We start from the raw sequence: 18,681 nt of genomic DNA, 5'->3' as shown, positions 1-18,681 counted from the left end.
GTAATCTACTTGTGAATGTCTTAGCGGTCATTGCGTAAGCATGTTATAGGAAACAAACAGATGGAAGGTCATAAACCCTTACAGAAAAAAGCGTACTGCTAAACACTTACCGGAATTGGAGCCGGTTCTACTTCAATGGGATAACCGTCCTGAAACATTACAAAAAGAAGTACAGTGAATTCATTTCGTATTGTAGTACACGGTCCAGTCACATTAATGTGACCCAGCTGTGTTCGACGTCTACTTGCAATAACCACTCAGAGACAAATGGTTTATGGCTCTGAGCACTGTGGGACTTAACTTCTGAGGTCATCAGTCGCCTAGAACTTAGAACTACTTAAACCTAACCAACCTAAGGACATCACACACATCCATGCCCGAGGCAGGATTCGAACCTGCGACCTTAGTGGTCGCTCAGTTCCAGACTGTAGTGCCTAGAACCGCTCGGCCACCCCGGCCGGCACTCAGAGACAGCTGGTCGCAGCACTATCATTGGAGAGTATATAAAGTGTGTCGGGAAACGCGGGAAACAGCGCAGTCATTGTCGTAATGTGGAAACGCAGCCATTTATCTGACGTCCAAAACGACATGATCACTGGCTTTCACCGAGCGAGGTGGCGCAGTGGTTACCACACTGGACTCGCATTCGGGAGGACGACGGTTGATTCCCGCGTCCGGCCATCCTGATTTAGGTTTTCCGTGATTTCCCTAAATCGCTCGAGGCAAATGCGGGGATGGTTCCTTTTAAAGGACATGGTCGACTTCCTCCCCCGTCCTTCCCCAATCCGATGATACCGATGACCTCGCTGTCTGGTCTCCTCCCCCACAACAACCCAACCCAACCCAACCCTCGCTGGCTTTCAGGCCAAGGGTGGATGCATTTACGAAACGGTTTGGTGTAGTGCTGCCACGGTTAAAGTGCACGGAGTGGTGCATGGCAAAATGACGCTATGCAAAACCGGCGCCGAGGCAAGCGTGGTGCACCACGGTCCATATGTGATTGACGGCTGCGGAGGTGTGTACCGGCGAGTGGAGGTACAACTGTTGAGCAACTGACCGCCCTCATGAACCAAGGGGCCACCAACAGCGTCTCCTCAACTAATGTTCAGCGAACGTTGCTGCATATGTGCCTCCGCAGCAGGCGCCTGGGTCATGCACCCATGCTGACTGCTGTTCATTGGCGACGAAGGATGGCATTTGAACACAACCGCAACTGGACGTCCAATAGGAGGCGACATGTGGCCTTTCCAGATGTTATGCTCCACCGGACAGATGGTCGATGGTACGTACGACGTGAAACGTCTGAAGGCAAACACCCCGCATGCGTCATGGCCTGGGGAATGTTTTCGTGACATTCCCTGCACGATCTCAACGTTGTAGAAGGCACAGTGGATCAATACAAGTATGCATCTGGCCCTGGAGAATATGTCCACCCCTACATGTGGTTTGTTTTTCATCGGCACGGTGACATCTACGACCAGGGCAACGCAACGTGTAACACAGCTCGCAGCGGACGTGCATGGTACGAAGGGCATCAGGGGTTAACCGTACTCCCCTGGCTACCAAACTCCCCGTAATTAATTCCAATCGAAAGTCTGTAGGACGACCTCGATCGGGCTGTTCGCGCCACGGATCATCAACCGAGAAACGCAGGGCAGCTGGCCACGGCTCTAGGGTAGCATGGCTCCACATCCTTATCAGCCGGCCGCAGTAGCCGAGTGGTTCTAGGCGCTTCAATCCGGAAACACGCTGCTGCTACGGTCGCAGTTTCGAATCCTGCCTCGGGCATGGATGTGTGTGATGTCATTAGGTTAGTTAGGTTTACGTAGTTCTACATCTAGGGGACTGGTTACCTCCCATAGTGCTTTGAGCCATTTGAACCACATCCTTATCCGTACCTTCAAGAAGGACGTTGACTCTCTTCCTACACGTATCGCAGCGGACAGCAAAAGGTGGTTATTCTGCCATTTGACAGGTGGTCACATTAATGTGACTGAACAGTGTATGAACCATGGTAAAGAAACAAGGAAAATGCGAGGTCTATCATTCGTATTTCCCGACTTCCGTACTTTCTGCACTTCTTAGACACACCACTTGAGTGACACGTAACCGATCGGCAACATGTTGCTGTGTATGACCTGCTGAAAGTTAAGCCATTATCTTCACTCTATCAAAATGCTGTATGCCTCTACGTGGCGTGTTACTGCAGTGCTGAACATAAACTGAATGAAGATGTTGGTAGTGGACTGTTCGCGGTGTGCCGCCACGGCAGCGGTATGTTTACACGACTGGGGAAAGACCGAAAAGCCGGCCGAAGTGGCCGTGCGGTTCTAGGCACTACAGTCTGGAACCGCGCGACCGCTACGGTCGCAGGTTCGAATCCTGCCTCGGGCATGGATGTGTGTGATGTCCTTAGGTTAGTTAGGTTTAACTAGTTTCAAGTTCTAGGCGACTCATGACCTCAGAAGTTAAGTCGCATGGTGCTCAGAGCCATTTGAGCTATTTGAAAGACCGCAAATCATGCCAGTAGTAAACACCATCCAGTATATGGGCTCTAATCAGATAATGCATCAAGTGCATAATCAATGAGACCTCTAGTTTTGTAGATTACATTTTACGATAGTATTCCAAACTTTTGTTGAGCAATGTAGATAGACGTGTTTTTTATTCTTTGAAGATGAATAAATTAAGTTAAAGGACGTCATCTTTTATTTGACGGGAATCATACCATCTTTTATGACAAATTTCTTTATTAAATAATTCCAGTTACGCCAAGTGAACTTAGGCAGTAGCTTAATATTTTTCGTGGTTGTAGCTGAAGTAAATCTCTCACCCTATAATCCGATAGACAAACAGTTCGTTCTACTGAACCTTTACCACTCTACATAACACTTTGTTCGCAGGGCATCCACAGCCGAAATATTCCGCGCTGAATGAAAGGATCGTTGCTACTGTTAAAAATATTTATTCAAATACAGATCGGTTTCGCAAACTATATTTTTATGATCAGGTGTTTATCTGTATACAAATGTATAAAACAACATATCAGAAATTTGACAATGTCAGGTAATGGAAAATAAAAGCGGTTAGGTTTGTGTCTACTTACAGGCAATCCCTAGAAGCGATCTGTTTAAAAGCCAGAAAAAGCACATTACCCAACATTTTCACCAAGGTATTTGTAATTTCTAACTCGCAAATGTGCGGACAGTAAACGTAAACAAGTATCCGATAAAAACTTAAAAAACGGGAACAGAATGGATATTAAATTAATAATTTATAAAGATATTCTGCAAAGAACCGCGTCTGAAATGTTGATGGAGAAACAACTGTTAGAATAATGTCACACGTTACCTCCAATGTAGGCAGTCTGGGGAGGAAGCGTTTCTATTGTCGATATTAAACTTAACCGTAAGCTGCAGCGTGGCCTACGCGAAGAGTCACGCTGCACAGTGTGACAAACAAGGTGTAACAAGGTAGTTGGTGGCAGACTGTGTATTTTTGAAAACAACTTGTAATTATGATAAACAATACATTCTGTTTTTGAGTCACTTATGCCCAAATTAGTATTACAATTAATTTCGAAACGTTTTCAGATACTGTGCAAATATTTATTCAATGTAAGGATATTAATAACCCATAGCAACTCCGATAATATCTGAAAACGTTTCGAAATTAATTGTAGCACTAATCTGGACGTAAGTAGCTCAAAAACAAAATGTACTATTTCTGATTGTTACAGGTATTTTAAAAAATACACAAACAGTCCCCAACATTTCAATCGGAGTGATGAGTTACACCTTGTTTGCGACAATGCATGTGCACGGCTTACCGCGTAGTCCATGCTGCAGCTTACGGTTAAGTTTAACATCGGCAACAGAAATGCTTCCTCCCCACGGTGTCTATACTAGAGGTAAAATGTGGCATTATTCTAACAGTTGTTTCTCCATCAAAATTTCAAACGCGGTTCTTTTGTAGAATATTTTTATAAATTATTAATTTAATACCCACTACGTTCCCGCTATTTACATTTTCATCAGGTCCTTGTTTAGTTTTAGGGTGGCCTTGGCCCTCTTTATTCTACTGGGTGATAAAAAAGTCAGTATAAATTTGTAAACTTAATAAACCACGGAATAATGTAGATAGAGGGGGAAAAATTGACACACATGCTTGGAATGACATGGGGTTTTATTAGAACAAAAAAAAACAAAGTTCACAAAATGTCCGACAGGTGGCGCTGGACAGCAGGTAACTGCTACCGTGACGGGTGAGAGGTACGCCGATATGTTGCAGAATCGCATCATCCCCAGCCAGGCTGATAAACACCTGCTGGAACGTACGATGTTTATGCAGGATGGCGTTCCACCCCATATTGCTAGACGCGTGAAAGATCTCTTGCGCGCGTCGTTTGGTGATGATCGTGTGGCCGGCCGGAGTGGCCGTGCAGTTCTAGGCGCTCCAATCTGGAACCGAGCGACCGCTACGGTCGCAGGTTCGAATCCTGCCTCGGGCATGGATTTGTGTGATGTCCTCAGGTTAGTTAGGTTTAATTAGTTCTAAGTTCTAGGCGACTGATGACCTCAGAAGTTAAGTCCCATAGTGCTCAGAGCCATTTGAACCATTTTTGATGATCGTGTGCTCAGCCGCCACTTTCGTCATGCTTGGTCTCCCAGGTCCCCAGACCTCAGTCCGTGCGATTATTGGCTTTGGGGTTACCTGAAGTCGCAAGTGTATCGTGATCGACCCACATCTCTAGGGATGCTGAAAGACAACATCCGTCGCCAATGCGTCACCATAACTCCGGACATGCTTTACAGTGCTGTTTACAATATTATTCCTCGACTACAGCTATTATTGAGGAATGATGGTGGACATATTGAGCATGTCCTGTAAAGAACATCATCTTTGCTTTGTCTTACTTTGTTATGCTAATTATTGCTATTCTGATCAGATGAAGCGCCATCTGTAGGACATTTTTTGAATGTTTGTATTTTGTTTTGGTTCTAATAAAACCCCATGTTATTCCAAGCATGTGTGTCAATTTGTACCTCTCTATCTACATTATTCCGTGATTTATTCAGTTTTCAAATTTATACTGACTTTTTGATCACCCTGTATTTGTGGAAGTTCGCACATTTGCGAGTTAGAAATTATAAATACCCTGATGAGAATGTTGGGTAATGCGTTTTTCCCGGCTTTTAAACAGATCGCTTCTATGGATTGATTGTATAAGTAGACACAAACCTAGTCGCTTTTATTTTTCATTACCTGCCATTGCCATAATTCTGATAAGTTGCTTCATACATTTGTATGCGGATAAACAGCTGAAGATGGAAATATAGTTTGCGAGACCGGTCGTCTATCTGAATAAAATTTTTTAATAGTAGCAGCGACCTTCTTATACCACTCCACTATTGTGATGTAATTCGACACGGTACGAGTAGTGAGAAAACTAGACAGTTAGAACTAACCATGAACGCTTGTGGGCGTTACATCTGCAACATTTGTCTACCTTGCCGTGTCAGTGCTTGATGCGCTAAGTTAGGGTGGGGGGGGGGGGGGGGGGCCTGAGCACTATGGGACTTAACATCTTAGGTCATCAGTCCCCTAGAACTTAGAACTACTTGAACATAACTAACCTAAGGACATCACACACATCCATGCCCGAGGCAGGATTCGAACCTGCGACCGTAGCGATCACGCGGTTCCGGACTGCAGCGCCTAGAACCGCACGGCCACCGCGGCCGGCAGTTAGGGTGGTGTCGGACAGCCAAGTTACGTGTCTACCTTAGGTTATGTCTGCTTCATCGGCCGCTCAGTGCACAAACACCGCAGTACATCAGAGATTAAAGACCCGTCGTCTCGTCATAACCGAAACACAAGGTCCAGCTGTGCCCATTCATAATACAGAAGTATTGCCACACCCTTTCTGTACTGCTGCTATCCGCCTCTGGAACAAGCCGCCCTGCACTCTACGCACAATTCAGTGCCCTACTGCTCTTAACAAGAAGTCGAAGCGGTTCCTTATGGCGTCCTCATAAAATTTCCCCGAAAATTAACGTATGTGGCCAATTTCCCCTCTGTCAAACAGCGAAGCCAATGTTCCTATCTTCTCCCAGTAATGCTTCTTTCTCTTTTTCTTTCTCTATGAGTCACGCAATCTTCTTTTCCCTTACAGCCTATTCATTAACTGTGTGTCATCACGTTCCTATTTCTTCTCCATCTTCCACCTCTTTCTCTCACGCTCATTGCTAATGGCGGTAATAATTAAAACACACCTTCTCGTAATTTATTGTTGTGATTATCAAGAAGGGATATTAACTGTGTGTTTCTTTGTCTGTGCTATTTGTAATTTTTAATTTCTAAATGTTGCGTAACCTGCGTATCTTAGATCGTGTGTAAAATGTGTACAACGCCTAATTAGGTGTAAGAGAGGACATATCACATTAAATAAATAAGTATTTATCCGATCCTTTTCTCACTCTCACATCCCAGCAACGGTTCAAACATTGCCTTTACTACGTATCACAAACAAACCCCTTCATTCAGTACCTTATCAGTTTTACTGAACGTTGTCAGCATGTGCTAGCACCTCTAATATTGCAATCCCATTTCCTCGTTAGTGTCTTTACCACAAACGAAACACATATTTGAGGAAAGTTTGTGGTAGTGACTGATAGATTACTGAAGTTACTACAGCGAAAATAACTAGTTTTGAATCACTATGCGTGATATTTAATTTACTATTTAATGTGTTCTGTACGATGAAGTCGAAAAAAAGAAAAAAAATTAGTACACCGGGTGATTTGAACCTGTAACGCCAGCGTGATAGACCTGACTCTTACACGCTGAAGTACTTTCGCTTGATCGTAACATGTCTAACGTTACTAGTGTAGGGGGTACGCATAAGACTGAAACATCGATTTTCTCGTAAACTAGGGCCCGTCACTTGAAAAGAAAATATTTAACAGGTCTGATGGCGCCCTTGTTAAACAAATATTAGTATCCTGTCATCGATCACAAACTACACAATTATTAAGCTATTACGACACCATTCTCCCCTCTGCTGATGCTACTGTTCTTCCTTAGACTAGCCCTTGTGTCATTCACTAACACTCTTACTGTTGTGAAATTTCATTTTGTTCGTTCCAGTTTTTCAATACGTAACTTAAATTGATGGAGAGTAGTATGGACCATTACCATCAAACGAGTCAGAGATGCAGTAAATAAGATTATTATAATACTTATCGGCAGACACAGATTCCAACTGCAGTCACTTGATACTCGTAGATTTTTATAAAAACTGTAGGCTTTTCAAGATCGTAAAATTCGGGATGCGAATCGAAATATTTGAAAGTAACAAGAGGTGAGAGAGTGAACACTCATTAGCTAAGAGGTATAGCGTGCGTAGGGAAGATACTCACGTAGATGGTTTCGTTAGATTCCTTGCAGTCGCAGACGCCCGGCGGGCCAGGTGGTCCAGGTGGTCCACGAAGCTTCTGTAACAGAGTACGCTGATCAAATGTTTTGCACATATGTACACTTTTCTCTCTATTAACAGAGGTTGGTGTATATACAGGGTAAGCCGAACTCAAATGAAGCGGTTCGGAGATATTTTCTGAGTGTGTTGATATAAGGGACCCACGGTCTTGATGATTACACAGGAACTCGACTTGCGCCTTAGGGTGGTGGGGTTTCGGATTCCGCTGGATAGGTCAGGAGTCCACTACACACAGCAGGCGGCTACACGGGTAGCAGGGGTTGTGTGGTGTGGACTGGGCGGTTTTTTTAGGTTAGATGGCCTCGGGCAAGTACAGAAAAGGCAACAGCCTCAAAGGGTGCGGGGCAAAGTCAGGACATGCGGGGACCAAGCAGCAATCGGTATTGTAATTGTAAACTGTCGAAGCTGCGTTGGTAAAGTACCGGAACTTCAAGCGCTGATAGAAAGCACCGAAGCTGAAATCGTTATTGGTATGGAAAGCTGGCTGAAGCCAGAGATAAATTCTGCCGAAATTTTTAAAAAGGCACAGACGGTGTTTAGAAAGGATAGATTGCATACAACCGGTGGCGGCGTGTTTGTCGCTGTTAGTAGTAGCTTATCCTGTAGTGAAATAGAAGTGGATAGTTCTTGTGAATTATTATGGGTGGAGGTTACACTCAACAACCGAGCTAGGTTAATAATTGGCTCCTTTTACCGACCTTCCGGTTCAGCAGCATTAGTGGCAGAACAACTGAGAGAAAATCTGGAATACATTTAACATAAATTTCCTCGGCATGTTATTGTGTTAGGTGGAGATTTCAGTGTACCAGATGTAGACTGGGACACTCAGATGTTTAGGACGGGTGGTAGGGACAGAGCATCGAGTGACATTATACTGAGTGCACTATCCGAAAATTACCTCGAGAATTAAACACAGAACCGACTCGTGGAGATAACATCTTGGACCTACTGGTAACAAACAGACCCGAACATTTCGACTCTGTAAGCGCAAAACAGGGAATCAATGATCATAAGGCCGTTGCAGCATCCCTGAATATGGAGTAAATGGGAATATAAAGAAAGGGAGGAAGGTTTATCTGTTTAGTAAGAGTAATAGGAGGCAGATTTCAGACTACCTAACAGATCAAAACGAAAATTTCTGTTCCACACTGACAGTGTTGAGTGTTTATGGAAAAAGTTCATGGCAATCGTAAAATGCGTTTTAGACAGGTACGTGCCGAGTAAAACTGTGAGAGACGGGAAAAACCCACCGTGGTACAACAACAAAGTTAGGAAACTACTGCGAAAGCAAAGAGAGCTTCACTCCAAGTTTAAACGCAGCCAAAACCTCTCAGACAAACAGAAGCTAAACGATGTCAAAGTTAGCGTAAGGAGGGCTATGCGTGAAGCGTTCAGTGAATTCGAAAGTAAAATTCTATGTACCGACTTGACAGAAAATCCTAGGAAGTTCTGGTCTTACGTTAAATCAGTAAGTGGCTCGAAACAGCATATCCAGACACTCCGGGATGATGATGGCATTGAAACAGAGGATGACACGCGTAAAGCTGAAATACTAAACACCTTTTTCCAAAGCTGTTTCGCAGAGGAAGACCGCACTGCAGTTCCTTCTCTAAATCCTCGCACAAACGAAAGAATGGCTGACATCGAAATAATTGTCCAAGGAATAGAAAAGCAACTGGAATCACTCAACAGAGGAAAGTCCACTGGACCTGACGGGATACCAATTCGATTCTACACAGAGTACGCGAAAGAACTTGCCCCCCTTCTAACAGCCGTGTACCGCAAGTCTCTAGAGGAACGGAGGGTTCCAAATGATTGGAAAAGAGCACAGATAGTCCCAGTCTTCAAGAAGGGTCGTCGAGCAGATGCGCAAAACTATAGACCTATATCTCTTACGTCGATCTCTTGTAGAATTTTAGAACATGTTTTTTGCTCGCGTATCATGTCATTTCTGGAAACCCTGAATCTACTCTGTAGGAATCAACGTGAATTCCGGAAACAGCGATCGTGTGGGACCCAACTAGCTTTATTTATTCATGAGACCCAGAAAATATTAGATACAGGCTCCCAAGTAGATGCCATTTTCCTTGACTTCCGGAAGGCGTTCAATACTGTTCCGCACTGTCGCCTGATAAACAAAGTAAGAGCCTACGGAATATCAGACCAGCTGTGTGGCTGGATTGAAGAGTTTTTAGCAAACAGAACACAGCATGTTGTTCTCAATGGATAGACGTCTACAGACGTTAAAGTAACCTCTGGCGTGCCACAGCGGAGTGTTATGGGACCGTTGCTTTTCACAATATATATAAATGACCTAGTTGATAGTGTCGGAAGTTCCATGCCGCTTTTCGTGGATGATGCTGTAGTATACAGAGAAGTTGCAGCATTAGAAAATTGCAGCGAAATGCAGGAAGATCTGCAGCGGATAGGCACTTGGTGCAGGGAGTGGCAACTGACCCTTAACATAGACAAATGTAATGTATTGCGAATACATAGAAATAAGGATCCTTTATTGTATGATTATATGATAGCGGAACAAACACTGGTAGCAGTTACTTCTGTAAAATATCTGGTAGTATGCGTACGGAACGATTTGAAGTGGAATGATCATATAAAATTAATTGTTCGTACGGCGGGTGCCATGTTGAGATTCATTGGGAGAGTCCTTAGAAAATGTAGTCCATCAACAAAGGAGGTGGCTTACAAAACACTCGTTCGACCTATACTTGAGTATTGCTCATCTGTGTGGGATCCGTACCAGGTCGGATTGACAGAGGAGATAGAGAAGATCCAAAGAAGAGCGGCGCGTTTCGTCACAGGGTTATTTGGTAAGCTTGATAACGTTAGGGAGATGTTTAGCAAACTCAAGTGGCAGACTCTGCAAGAGAGGCGCTCTGCATCGCGGTGTAGCTTGCTCGCCAGGTTTCGAGAGGGTGCGTTTCTGGATGTGGTGTCGAATATATTGCTTCCCCCTACTTATACCTCCAGAGGAGATCAAGAATGTAAAATTAGAGAGATTAGAGCGTGCACGGAGGCTTTCAGACAGTCGTTCTTCCCGGGAACCATACGCGACTGGAACAGGAAAGGGAGGTAATGACAGTGGCACGTAAAGTGCCCTCCGGCACACACCGTTGGGTGGCTTGCGGAGTATAAATGTAGATGTAGATGTAGATGTAGATGAGGGTGACGTGTAAAAGATGTTAAAATAGTGTATGTAATTGCATCCAAAACAGTAAGCACACCAGAGATGCAAAATAGGATGGAAAAACTAAGTACAAGACATATAGCAGTACTACTCTCGGAAAAATTGCTTAAAAATCAATAACTATTTAAGCAAATGGTCGCAGCTACCCTGCAGAAGACATACTTTCAAACCATGGTGGGAAGGCGACGTTCTTTTCGAGAGGCACTATTAAAGAAATTTAGAGAACTGCATTTGACACCAGTTGCAGAACGATTCTACTGCCGCCAACGTACGTTTAGCGTAGGGGCCACGAAGATAAGAGAAATTAGGGATCGTGTAGAGGCTTGTACACAGTCGTGTATGCTCGCTCTATTTGCGAGTGGAACAGCAAAGGAGATGGCTGGTAGTGGTACACGCTGCCCTCTGCCATGCACCGTACGGTAGCTTGGGAATATAAACTTAGATGTAGACGTAGATAAAAAGTCATAAAAGCAAGCTGACATATACAACTATATTTACCCAGTTAAGCAACTTCAGGTGAGAAATCAAAGCAAAATTAAAAAAGCCCATGCGTTATAGTTCTTAGGCCTGAAATAAACAACCGTGAGCGTCATATAACTTTCTTACAGAAATAAATCGAGACCCGAAGATGAAGACACAAATGTGTTAAAACATGTCTGGGTAAATAGAAAAAAGAAATACATTGTGTTTTGCAGAAGGCAGGGTGAAACAAATACACAAATTTGTTCCAGTCGCTGTAGACGTAGGCATAAAAGCAGACATATAGCTGCAGGGTTGTAGCCTCTCCCCGATGTTATTCAATCTGTATATTGAGCAAGCAGTAAAGGAAACAAAAAAAAAATTAGGAGTAGGTACTAAAATCCATGGAGAAGAAATAAAAACTTTAAGGTTCGCCGATGACATTGTAATTCTGTTAGAGACAGCAAAGGACTTGGATGAGCAGTTGAACGGAATGGACAGCGTCTTGAAAGGAGGATATAAGATGAACATCAACAAAAGCAAAACAAGGATAATGGAATATAGTCGAGTTAACTTGGGTGATGCTGAGGGAATTAGATTAGGAAATGAGACGCTTAAAGTAGAAAACGAGTTTTGCTATTTGGGGAGCAAAATAACTGATGATGGTCGAAGTAGAGAGGTCATAAAATGTAGACTGGCAATGGCAAGGAAAGCGTTTCTGAAGAAGATAAATTTGTTAACATCGAGCATAGATTTAAGTGTCAGGAAGTCGTTTCTGAAAGTATTTGTATGTTGACGATAAATAGTTTAGACAAGAAGAGAATAGAAGCTTTCGAAATGTGTTGCTACAGAAGAATGCTGAAGATTGGATGGGTAGATCACATAACTAATGAGGAAATATTGAATAGAATTGGAGAGAAGAGAAATTTGTGGCACAACTTGACTAGGAGAAGGGATCGGTTGGTAGGGCATATTCTGAGTCATCAAGGGATCACCAATTTGGTATTGGAGGGCAGAGTGGAGGGTAAAAATCGTAGAGGGACACCAAGAGATGAATACACTTAGCAGATTTAGAAGGTTGCAGTAGGTACTGCGAGATGAAGCAGCTTGCACAGGATAGAGTAGCATGGAGAGCTGCATCAAACCAGTCTCAGGACTGAAGACCACAACAACAAGAATAGCTGCCGACAGCTCCCCAACTCCAAAATGCGAGGATAAAAAGAGAGCAGAGCATGCTGGCACTCACCTCAGGATCCAGCTCTGGAACGGGGCCCGGTGGTCCCTGTGGTCCAGGCGGACCTGGAGGGCCCTGCATCGACTCCCCTGGTGGACCCTGTAACAAGAACCACACACTATGCATGCAGATTCCTTTAGTACTGTCTGCTGGTCCTGTAACTACAACTATTTAATATCTAGAACATAGTCATCTTACACTACAGGGGAAGTCTCTCGGTTCGAATCGGAATTCTCTATTCCAGCTGCATTTAGAAGTTTTACGTACCACTGTGACTCGGGTGGTGAGAGCATTCGATTGCTTGTTGCAAATAACAATATGCATTTTCATTACGAAAATTCTGTTTCCCAGTTTAGTGTCGAAGTCACTGGAGAGAATCTTTATTGAGTCTATTATCCTTTTGCATGTACACTGAAGCGCCACACTGGTATAGGCAAGCGTACTCAAATACAGAGATATGTAAACAGGCAGAATACGGTACTGCGATCGGCAACGCCCGTATAAGGCATTAAGTGTCTGGCGCTGTTGTTAGATCGGTTACTGCTGCTACAATGGCAGGTTAACAAGAATTAAGCGAGTCTGAACGTGGTGTTATAGTCGGGGCACGAGCGATGGGACCAGCATCTCCGAGATAGCGAGGAAGTGGGGATTTTCCCGTACGACTATTTCACGATTGTACCGTGAATATCCGGAATTCGGTAAAACGTCAAATTCTGACATCACTGCGGGCGGAAAGAGATCCTAAAGCCGGCCGGTGTGGCCGAGCGGTTCTAGGCGCTTCAGTCTGGAACCGCGCGACCGATACGGTCGCAGTTTCGAATCCTGCCTCGGGCATGGATGTGTGTGATATCCTTAGGTTAGTTAGGTTTACGTAGTTCTAAGTTCAAGGGGACTGATGACCTCAGAAGTTAAGTCCCACAGTGCTCAGAGCTATTTGAACCATTTGAGATCCTAAAAGAACGGTACCAACGACGACTGAAGAGAATCATTCAGCGTGACAGAAGTGCAACCCTTCCGCAAATTGCTACAGATTTGAATGCTGAGCCTTCAACAGGTGTCAGCGTGCGAACCAATCAACGTAACATCAACGACATTGGCTTTCGGAGCTGAAAGCCCAATCTTGTATCCTTGATGACTGCACGACACAAAGCATTACTCCTCGCCCGGGCCCCTCAACACCGACATTGGACTGTTGATGATTGGAAACATGTTGCCTGGTGGGACGAGTCTCGTTTAAAATTGTATCGTGCGGATGAACGCGTACGGGTATAGGTATGAAGACAACCTCATGAATCCACGGCCCCTGCATGTCTGCAGTGGAGTGTTCAAGCCGGTGGAGGCTCTGTAATGGTGTGGGACGTGTGCACTTGAAGTGATATAGCACCCATGATACGTCTAGAAACGACTGTGACAGGTGACACGTATGTAAGCATCCTGTCTGATCACCTGCATCCATTCATGTCCATTGTGCATTCCGACGGACTTGGGCAATTCCAGCAGGACAATGCGACACCCACACGTCCAGAGTTGCTACAGAGTGGCTCCAAGAACACTCTTCTGAGTTTAAACACTTCCGCTGGCCACCCCCCCCCCCCCCCCGGAAACAGACATTATTGTGCATGCCCGGGACGTCTTTCAACGTGTTGTTCGGAAGACATCTCCACCCCATCGTACTCTTACGGATTTATGGAGAGCCCTGCAGGATTCATGATGTCAATTCCCTCCAGCACTACTTCAGACATTAGTCGTCTGCGGCACTTCTGCATGCTCGTGGTGGCCCCACACGATATTAGGCAGATGTATCAGTACCAGTTTCTTTCGCTCTTCAGAGTATTTTAGCTTGTATATCGCCGGCCGAAGTGGCCGTGCGGTTAAAGGCGCTGCAGTCTGGAACCACAAGACCGCTACGGTCGCAGGTTCGAATCCTACCTCGGGCATGGATGTTTGTGATGTCCTTAGGTTAGTTAGGTTTAACTAGTTCTAAGTTCTAGGGGACTAATGACCTCAGCAGTTGAGTCCCATAGTGCTCAGAGCCATTTGAACCATTTTTTTTTTGAACTTGTATATCATAACATTTAAAATTATACGAACAGTAATGGTTCCGTTCATTTTTGCTGTTTGTGTATAACAATACGGACACACGACACTAAACACGTGACTGCTTGTTGAGATAACTGACTGACTGGCGTTTTAACGCCACCACCACTCCTCCAAGACTGCAAGCGCTATTGTGTACAGAACAAGTGCAATGCAATCACACGTCGTCGCTGACGTGGTTGGAAATGTTTAAATACAAACATACCCGGCGTGTCTACGCCATGTGTAGACACCAGACTCACTTGTAGGTGTCGGAGACAACACCCTCGACTTGAAGCAGCTGTTCTCGTAAACGATATCGAAGCCCACAGGACATTAGATTAGTCACCACTAGAAGACGTAAAGTCAGTAACGTGTAACATAACATCTGTCTCTGATGACGCCTGAAATTCGTTGAGGAAGAGAGTAGACAAGGTTTCTCAGCTATGTCATAGCCAACTGATGATGAAATTCCGGACAGCTTTAAAAGTGTGGAGAACTCGAGTGATATCAGAATGAGATTTTCACTCTGCAGCGGAGTGTGCACTGATATGAAACTTTCTGGCAGATTAAAACTGTGTGCCGGACCGAGACTCGGACTCGGGACCTTTGCCTTTCGCGGGCAAGTCCTCTGCCAACTGAGCTACCCAAGCACGACTCAAACCCCGTCCTCACAGCCTTACTTCTGCCAGTATCTCGTCTCCTACCTTCCAAACTTTACAGAAGCTCTCCTGCGATACTGGCAGAAGTAAGGCTGTGAGGACGGGGTTTGAGTCGTGCTTGGGTAGCTCACTTGGCAGAGCACTTGCCCGCGAAAGGCAAAGGTCCCGAGTTCGAGTCTCGGTGCGGCATGCAGTTTTAATCTACCAGGAAGTTCAACTCGAGTGATATGTTTCACCCGTTCTTCCAAATAGTCGCAGACTTTTCAATGGGATTAAGAACCGGAGATTTAGTGGGCCAGTCGAGGTGCGATAGTGTTCGTCAAACCAGGACATATGCTTGTAGCTCTGTGGATAAGGCTTTTGTCATCTTGGAAGACGGGAGTGTCCACAGCACCCTCATGAGAATGTTGGAATGAACATTATAGTTCATCAAGATGCGACATGGTCGCGAATTGAACAGTGACCCAAGTGTAGAACAAATTTCCTATACATCACGTCTATGGTCACAAGCTGATCGTAGGTTGTGTTACAAACATGAACAGCATAGACACAGAAGTGACGACACTTTCTGCAGGACCTGACCACCATTTTGCAGGACAATACCCAAGCACGTACAGTGCAAGCTATTACTGATTTGTTTGACTGATGGAGCTAGTAAGTGCTGTACCACCTACTGCACTCCCATGACTTAAGCCCTCGTAAGTTCAACTCGATTTCTAAACTGGAGGAAACACTTCACGGCATTCGCTTCAGAACTGCAACAATTTCGTCGGACAATAGACCGCTCCGCTGGAACTGTCAACACAACTGGCACTGCTAAGAGTATCCTTCGACTTCCACATTGCTGGCAACGGGTTACACACAATGCTGGTGACTACTATGAAGGTCAGTAAAACTTTGAAACACTTATCTATTTTTTACGAGCTGTAAATAAATAGTTGCCACTTTTAAAGTTCCAACCCTCGTATATATACCGGGTGATCAAAAAGTCCGCCGGCCGAAGTGGCCGTGCGGTTAAAGGCGCTGCAGTCTGGAACCGCAAGACCGCTACGGTCGCAGGTTCGAATCCTGCCTCGGGCATGGATGTTTGTGATGTCCTTAGGTTAGTTAGGTTTAACTAGTTCTAAGTTCTAGGGGACTAATGACCTCAGCAGTTGAGTCCCATAGTGCTCAGAGCCATTTGAACCATTTTTTTTGATCAAAAAGTCAGTATAAATTTGAAAACTTAATAAACCACGGAATAATGTAGATAGAGAGGTAAAAATTGACACACATGCTTGGAATGACATGGGGTTTTATTAGAACCAAAAAAGTACCCCATAGAGAAAGATCTCTAGCGCGCGTCGTTTGGTGGTGATCGTGTGCTCAGCCGCCACTTTCGTCATGCTTGGCCTCCCAGGTCCCCAGACCTCAGTCCGTGCGATTATTGACTTTGGGGTTACCTGAAGTCGCAAGTGTATCGTGATCGACCGACATCTCTAGGGGTGCTGAAAGACAACATCCGACGCCAATGCCTCACCATAACTCCGGACATGCTTTACAGTGCTGTTCACAACATTATTCCTCGACTACAGCTATTGTTGAGGAATGATGGTGGACATATTGAGCATTTCCTGTGAAGAACATCATATTTGCTTGGTCTTACTTTGTTATGCTAATTATTGCAATTCTGATAAGATGAAGCGCCATCTGTCGGACAATTTTTGAACGTTTGTATTTTTTCGGTTCTAATAAAACCCCATGTCATTCCAAGCATGCGCGTCAATTTGCACCTCTCTATCTACATTATTCCGTGATTTATTCAGTTTTCAAATTTATACTGAATTTTTGATCACCTGGTATTTGAAGATACTGAGGCTGATTTTGTGTTTAACATTTGACGATGCCACTACAGCTCCAGTATATTAGGACGTGTTTTTATAAAACAGATCTGAAGATGGTCATCAGAGACCGAAACCGGTAGTGTGATGACAAAAACGTTTGTGACCATAGACGTGAAATAAAGGAAATTAATTCATTGTAGTTCATGTTCACGCTAACCTGAATGTAGGAAATGTATCCCTGAAACGTCACGGAACCAGCCCCGGACTGAACCACTCCCTCGTCGCACTTCAGGTTGTATGCCTCATTAGACCGTCGAAGGACTCGACGCCTTGGGTCATTTGATGAGGGCCAAACTGCAGCTCGTCGCACCACACTATACGTCTCCAATCACCTACTGTCCAGTTTCTATGTTGTTTGGCGTCCTGAAGATCGGTAGCTTTAAGCGCCGTTGTGAGCAATGGCCTTTTGCGAGAAAACCAACCCCAAATGTCCATATTATGTAGTTACCTCTGCAATGTTGGCCCAAAAATTGGTTGACATTAACCTGCATTCGTTTAGTGACAGCAGCAATCAGCGCAGGAACTGAAACCAAATGCCGTTCCAAGTCGGTTAGAATCTTTCTGCGACCACTGTTCTTACGCCATGTTACGTGATTCATTCCATCATGCTTTATAGACATTTCAGAAAGTCCTCGGTGATATACCAAAAAATAGGGCAACTTCACTCACGATCTGGCTATGGGCACCTCCTAAAACGATAGCTTCTGTTTCCACGTCGACGTCTCTTGCTGGCAGACAAGAAATATATGAGAAAGGTAATAGAGCTGATTTTTTATCTAACAAAGTTTTTATTTTTTTCAAACAACAATATTGTCCCATTCAAAGTAGTTCCCTTCGAGAGCTACACACCGGCAGAATCATTGTTCGCAGTGTTGGTAGAAGCGCTGAAAGCCTTCAGCTTTTAGGACCTTTAAGTATGTCGGTCACATTATTTTGAATTTCCTCCAGAGCCCCAAAATGACTTTCTTTTAAGACAGTTTTCAATTTCTGGAAAAGGAAAGTCACAAGGACCCAAATCAGTTGAACAGGAGGCTTTGGAACAACAGGAGTGCCTTTTGAGGTCAAAAATTCCGCGACGGAACTGGCTGTTTGAGATGAGGCCTTGTCATTTTATGCACAATGCCCCTACGGTTCAAAAACCAAATCAGCAGTGTTTTGATCTTTGATCAGGTAACAGCCACTATTGTTAATCGAACATGTCATTATCCGCTTCCTAAAACTATCAGTAAATGAAATAAATACGTCGTTAACTTCTTGGAATGGAGAGAGGCAATCTCGTCGTAACGTAGCACACCAGGAGGTCGTCTTATAAACCCAAAAGTTAATTATTTCTTTTACTATGCTTTCAAAAAACAGTCTTTCTAGCAGTTGGAACTGTAATGAATAAAAACTATGAAAATATATTCCTCGATTATGTACTACACAGCAAAGCTGGGAAGACCACCTTCGATGATACACCAAAAAACAGGGCGACTGCACTTTCGATGAAAATTTCATTCTTCTGTAAGCTTTGATGTACTCACCGGAGGGCCAGCATCGCCTTTTTCTCCTTTCGGTCCCGGAATCGGAATCTCTGAAACATAAACCGATTGACTAAAATTGAGTTTTTTTCTAAACTCAAGAGTAAGTTTGATACAATTTTTTCATTAAATAATGGAAACGTT

At 44.3% G+C, this 18,681-nt stretch overlaps 1 protein-coding gene across 2 annotated transcripts in view; it reads right to left on the bottom strand.

The window, feature by feature from the left end:
* Positions 1-18,681, bottom strand: part of LOC124605346 (collagen alpha-1(XVIII) chain-like) — a 650,709-nt gene that overhangs the window by 119,647 nt on the left and 512,381 nt on the right. For both annotated transcript variants that reach the window (XM_047136964.1, XM_047136965.1), the window contains exons 9-12: positions 18,541-18,590; positions 12,409-12,495; positions 7,422-7,496; positions 111-149 (exon numbers count right to left, since the gene is read on the bottom strand). In XM_047136964.1, coding sequence (XP_046992920.1) covers positions 111-149; positions 7,422-7,496; positions 12,409-12,495; positions 18,541-18,590 — 251 coding nt within the window. The remainder of the gene's footprint in view (positions 1-110; positions 150-7,421; positions 7,497-12,408; positions 12,496-18,540; positions 18,591-18,681) is intronic.

The sequence above is a fragment of the Schistocerca americana genome, chromosome 3 (assembly GCF_021461395.2).
Source record: "Schistocerca americana isolate TAMUIC-IGC-003095 chromosome 3, iqSchAmer2.1, whole genome shotgun sequence".
In the NCBI taxonomy this organism is placed as follows: Eukaryota; Metazoa; Arthropoda; class Insecta; order Orthoptera; family Acrididae; genus Schistocerca; species Schistocerca americana.
The sequence above is the reverse complement of the archived record's forward strand: the minus strand, read 5'-3'. Positions and strand labels throughout refer to the sequence as shown.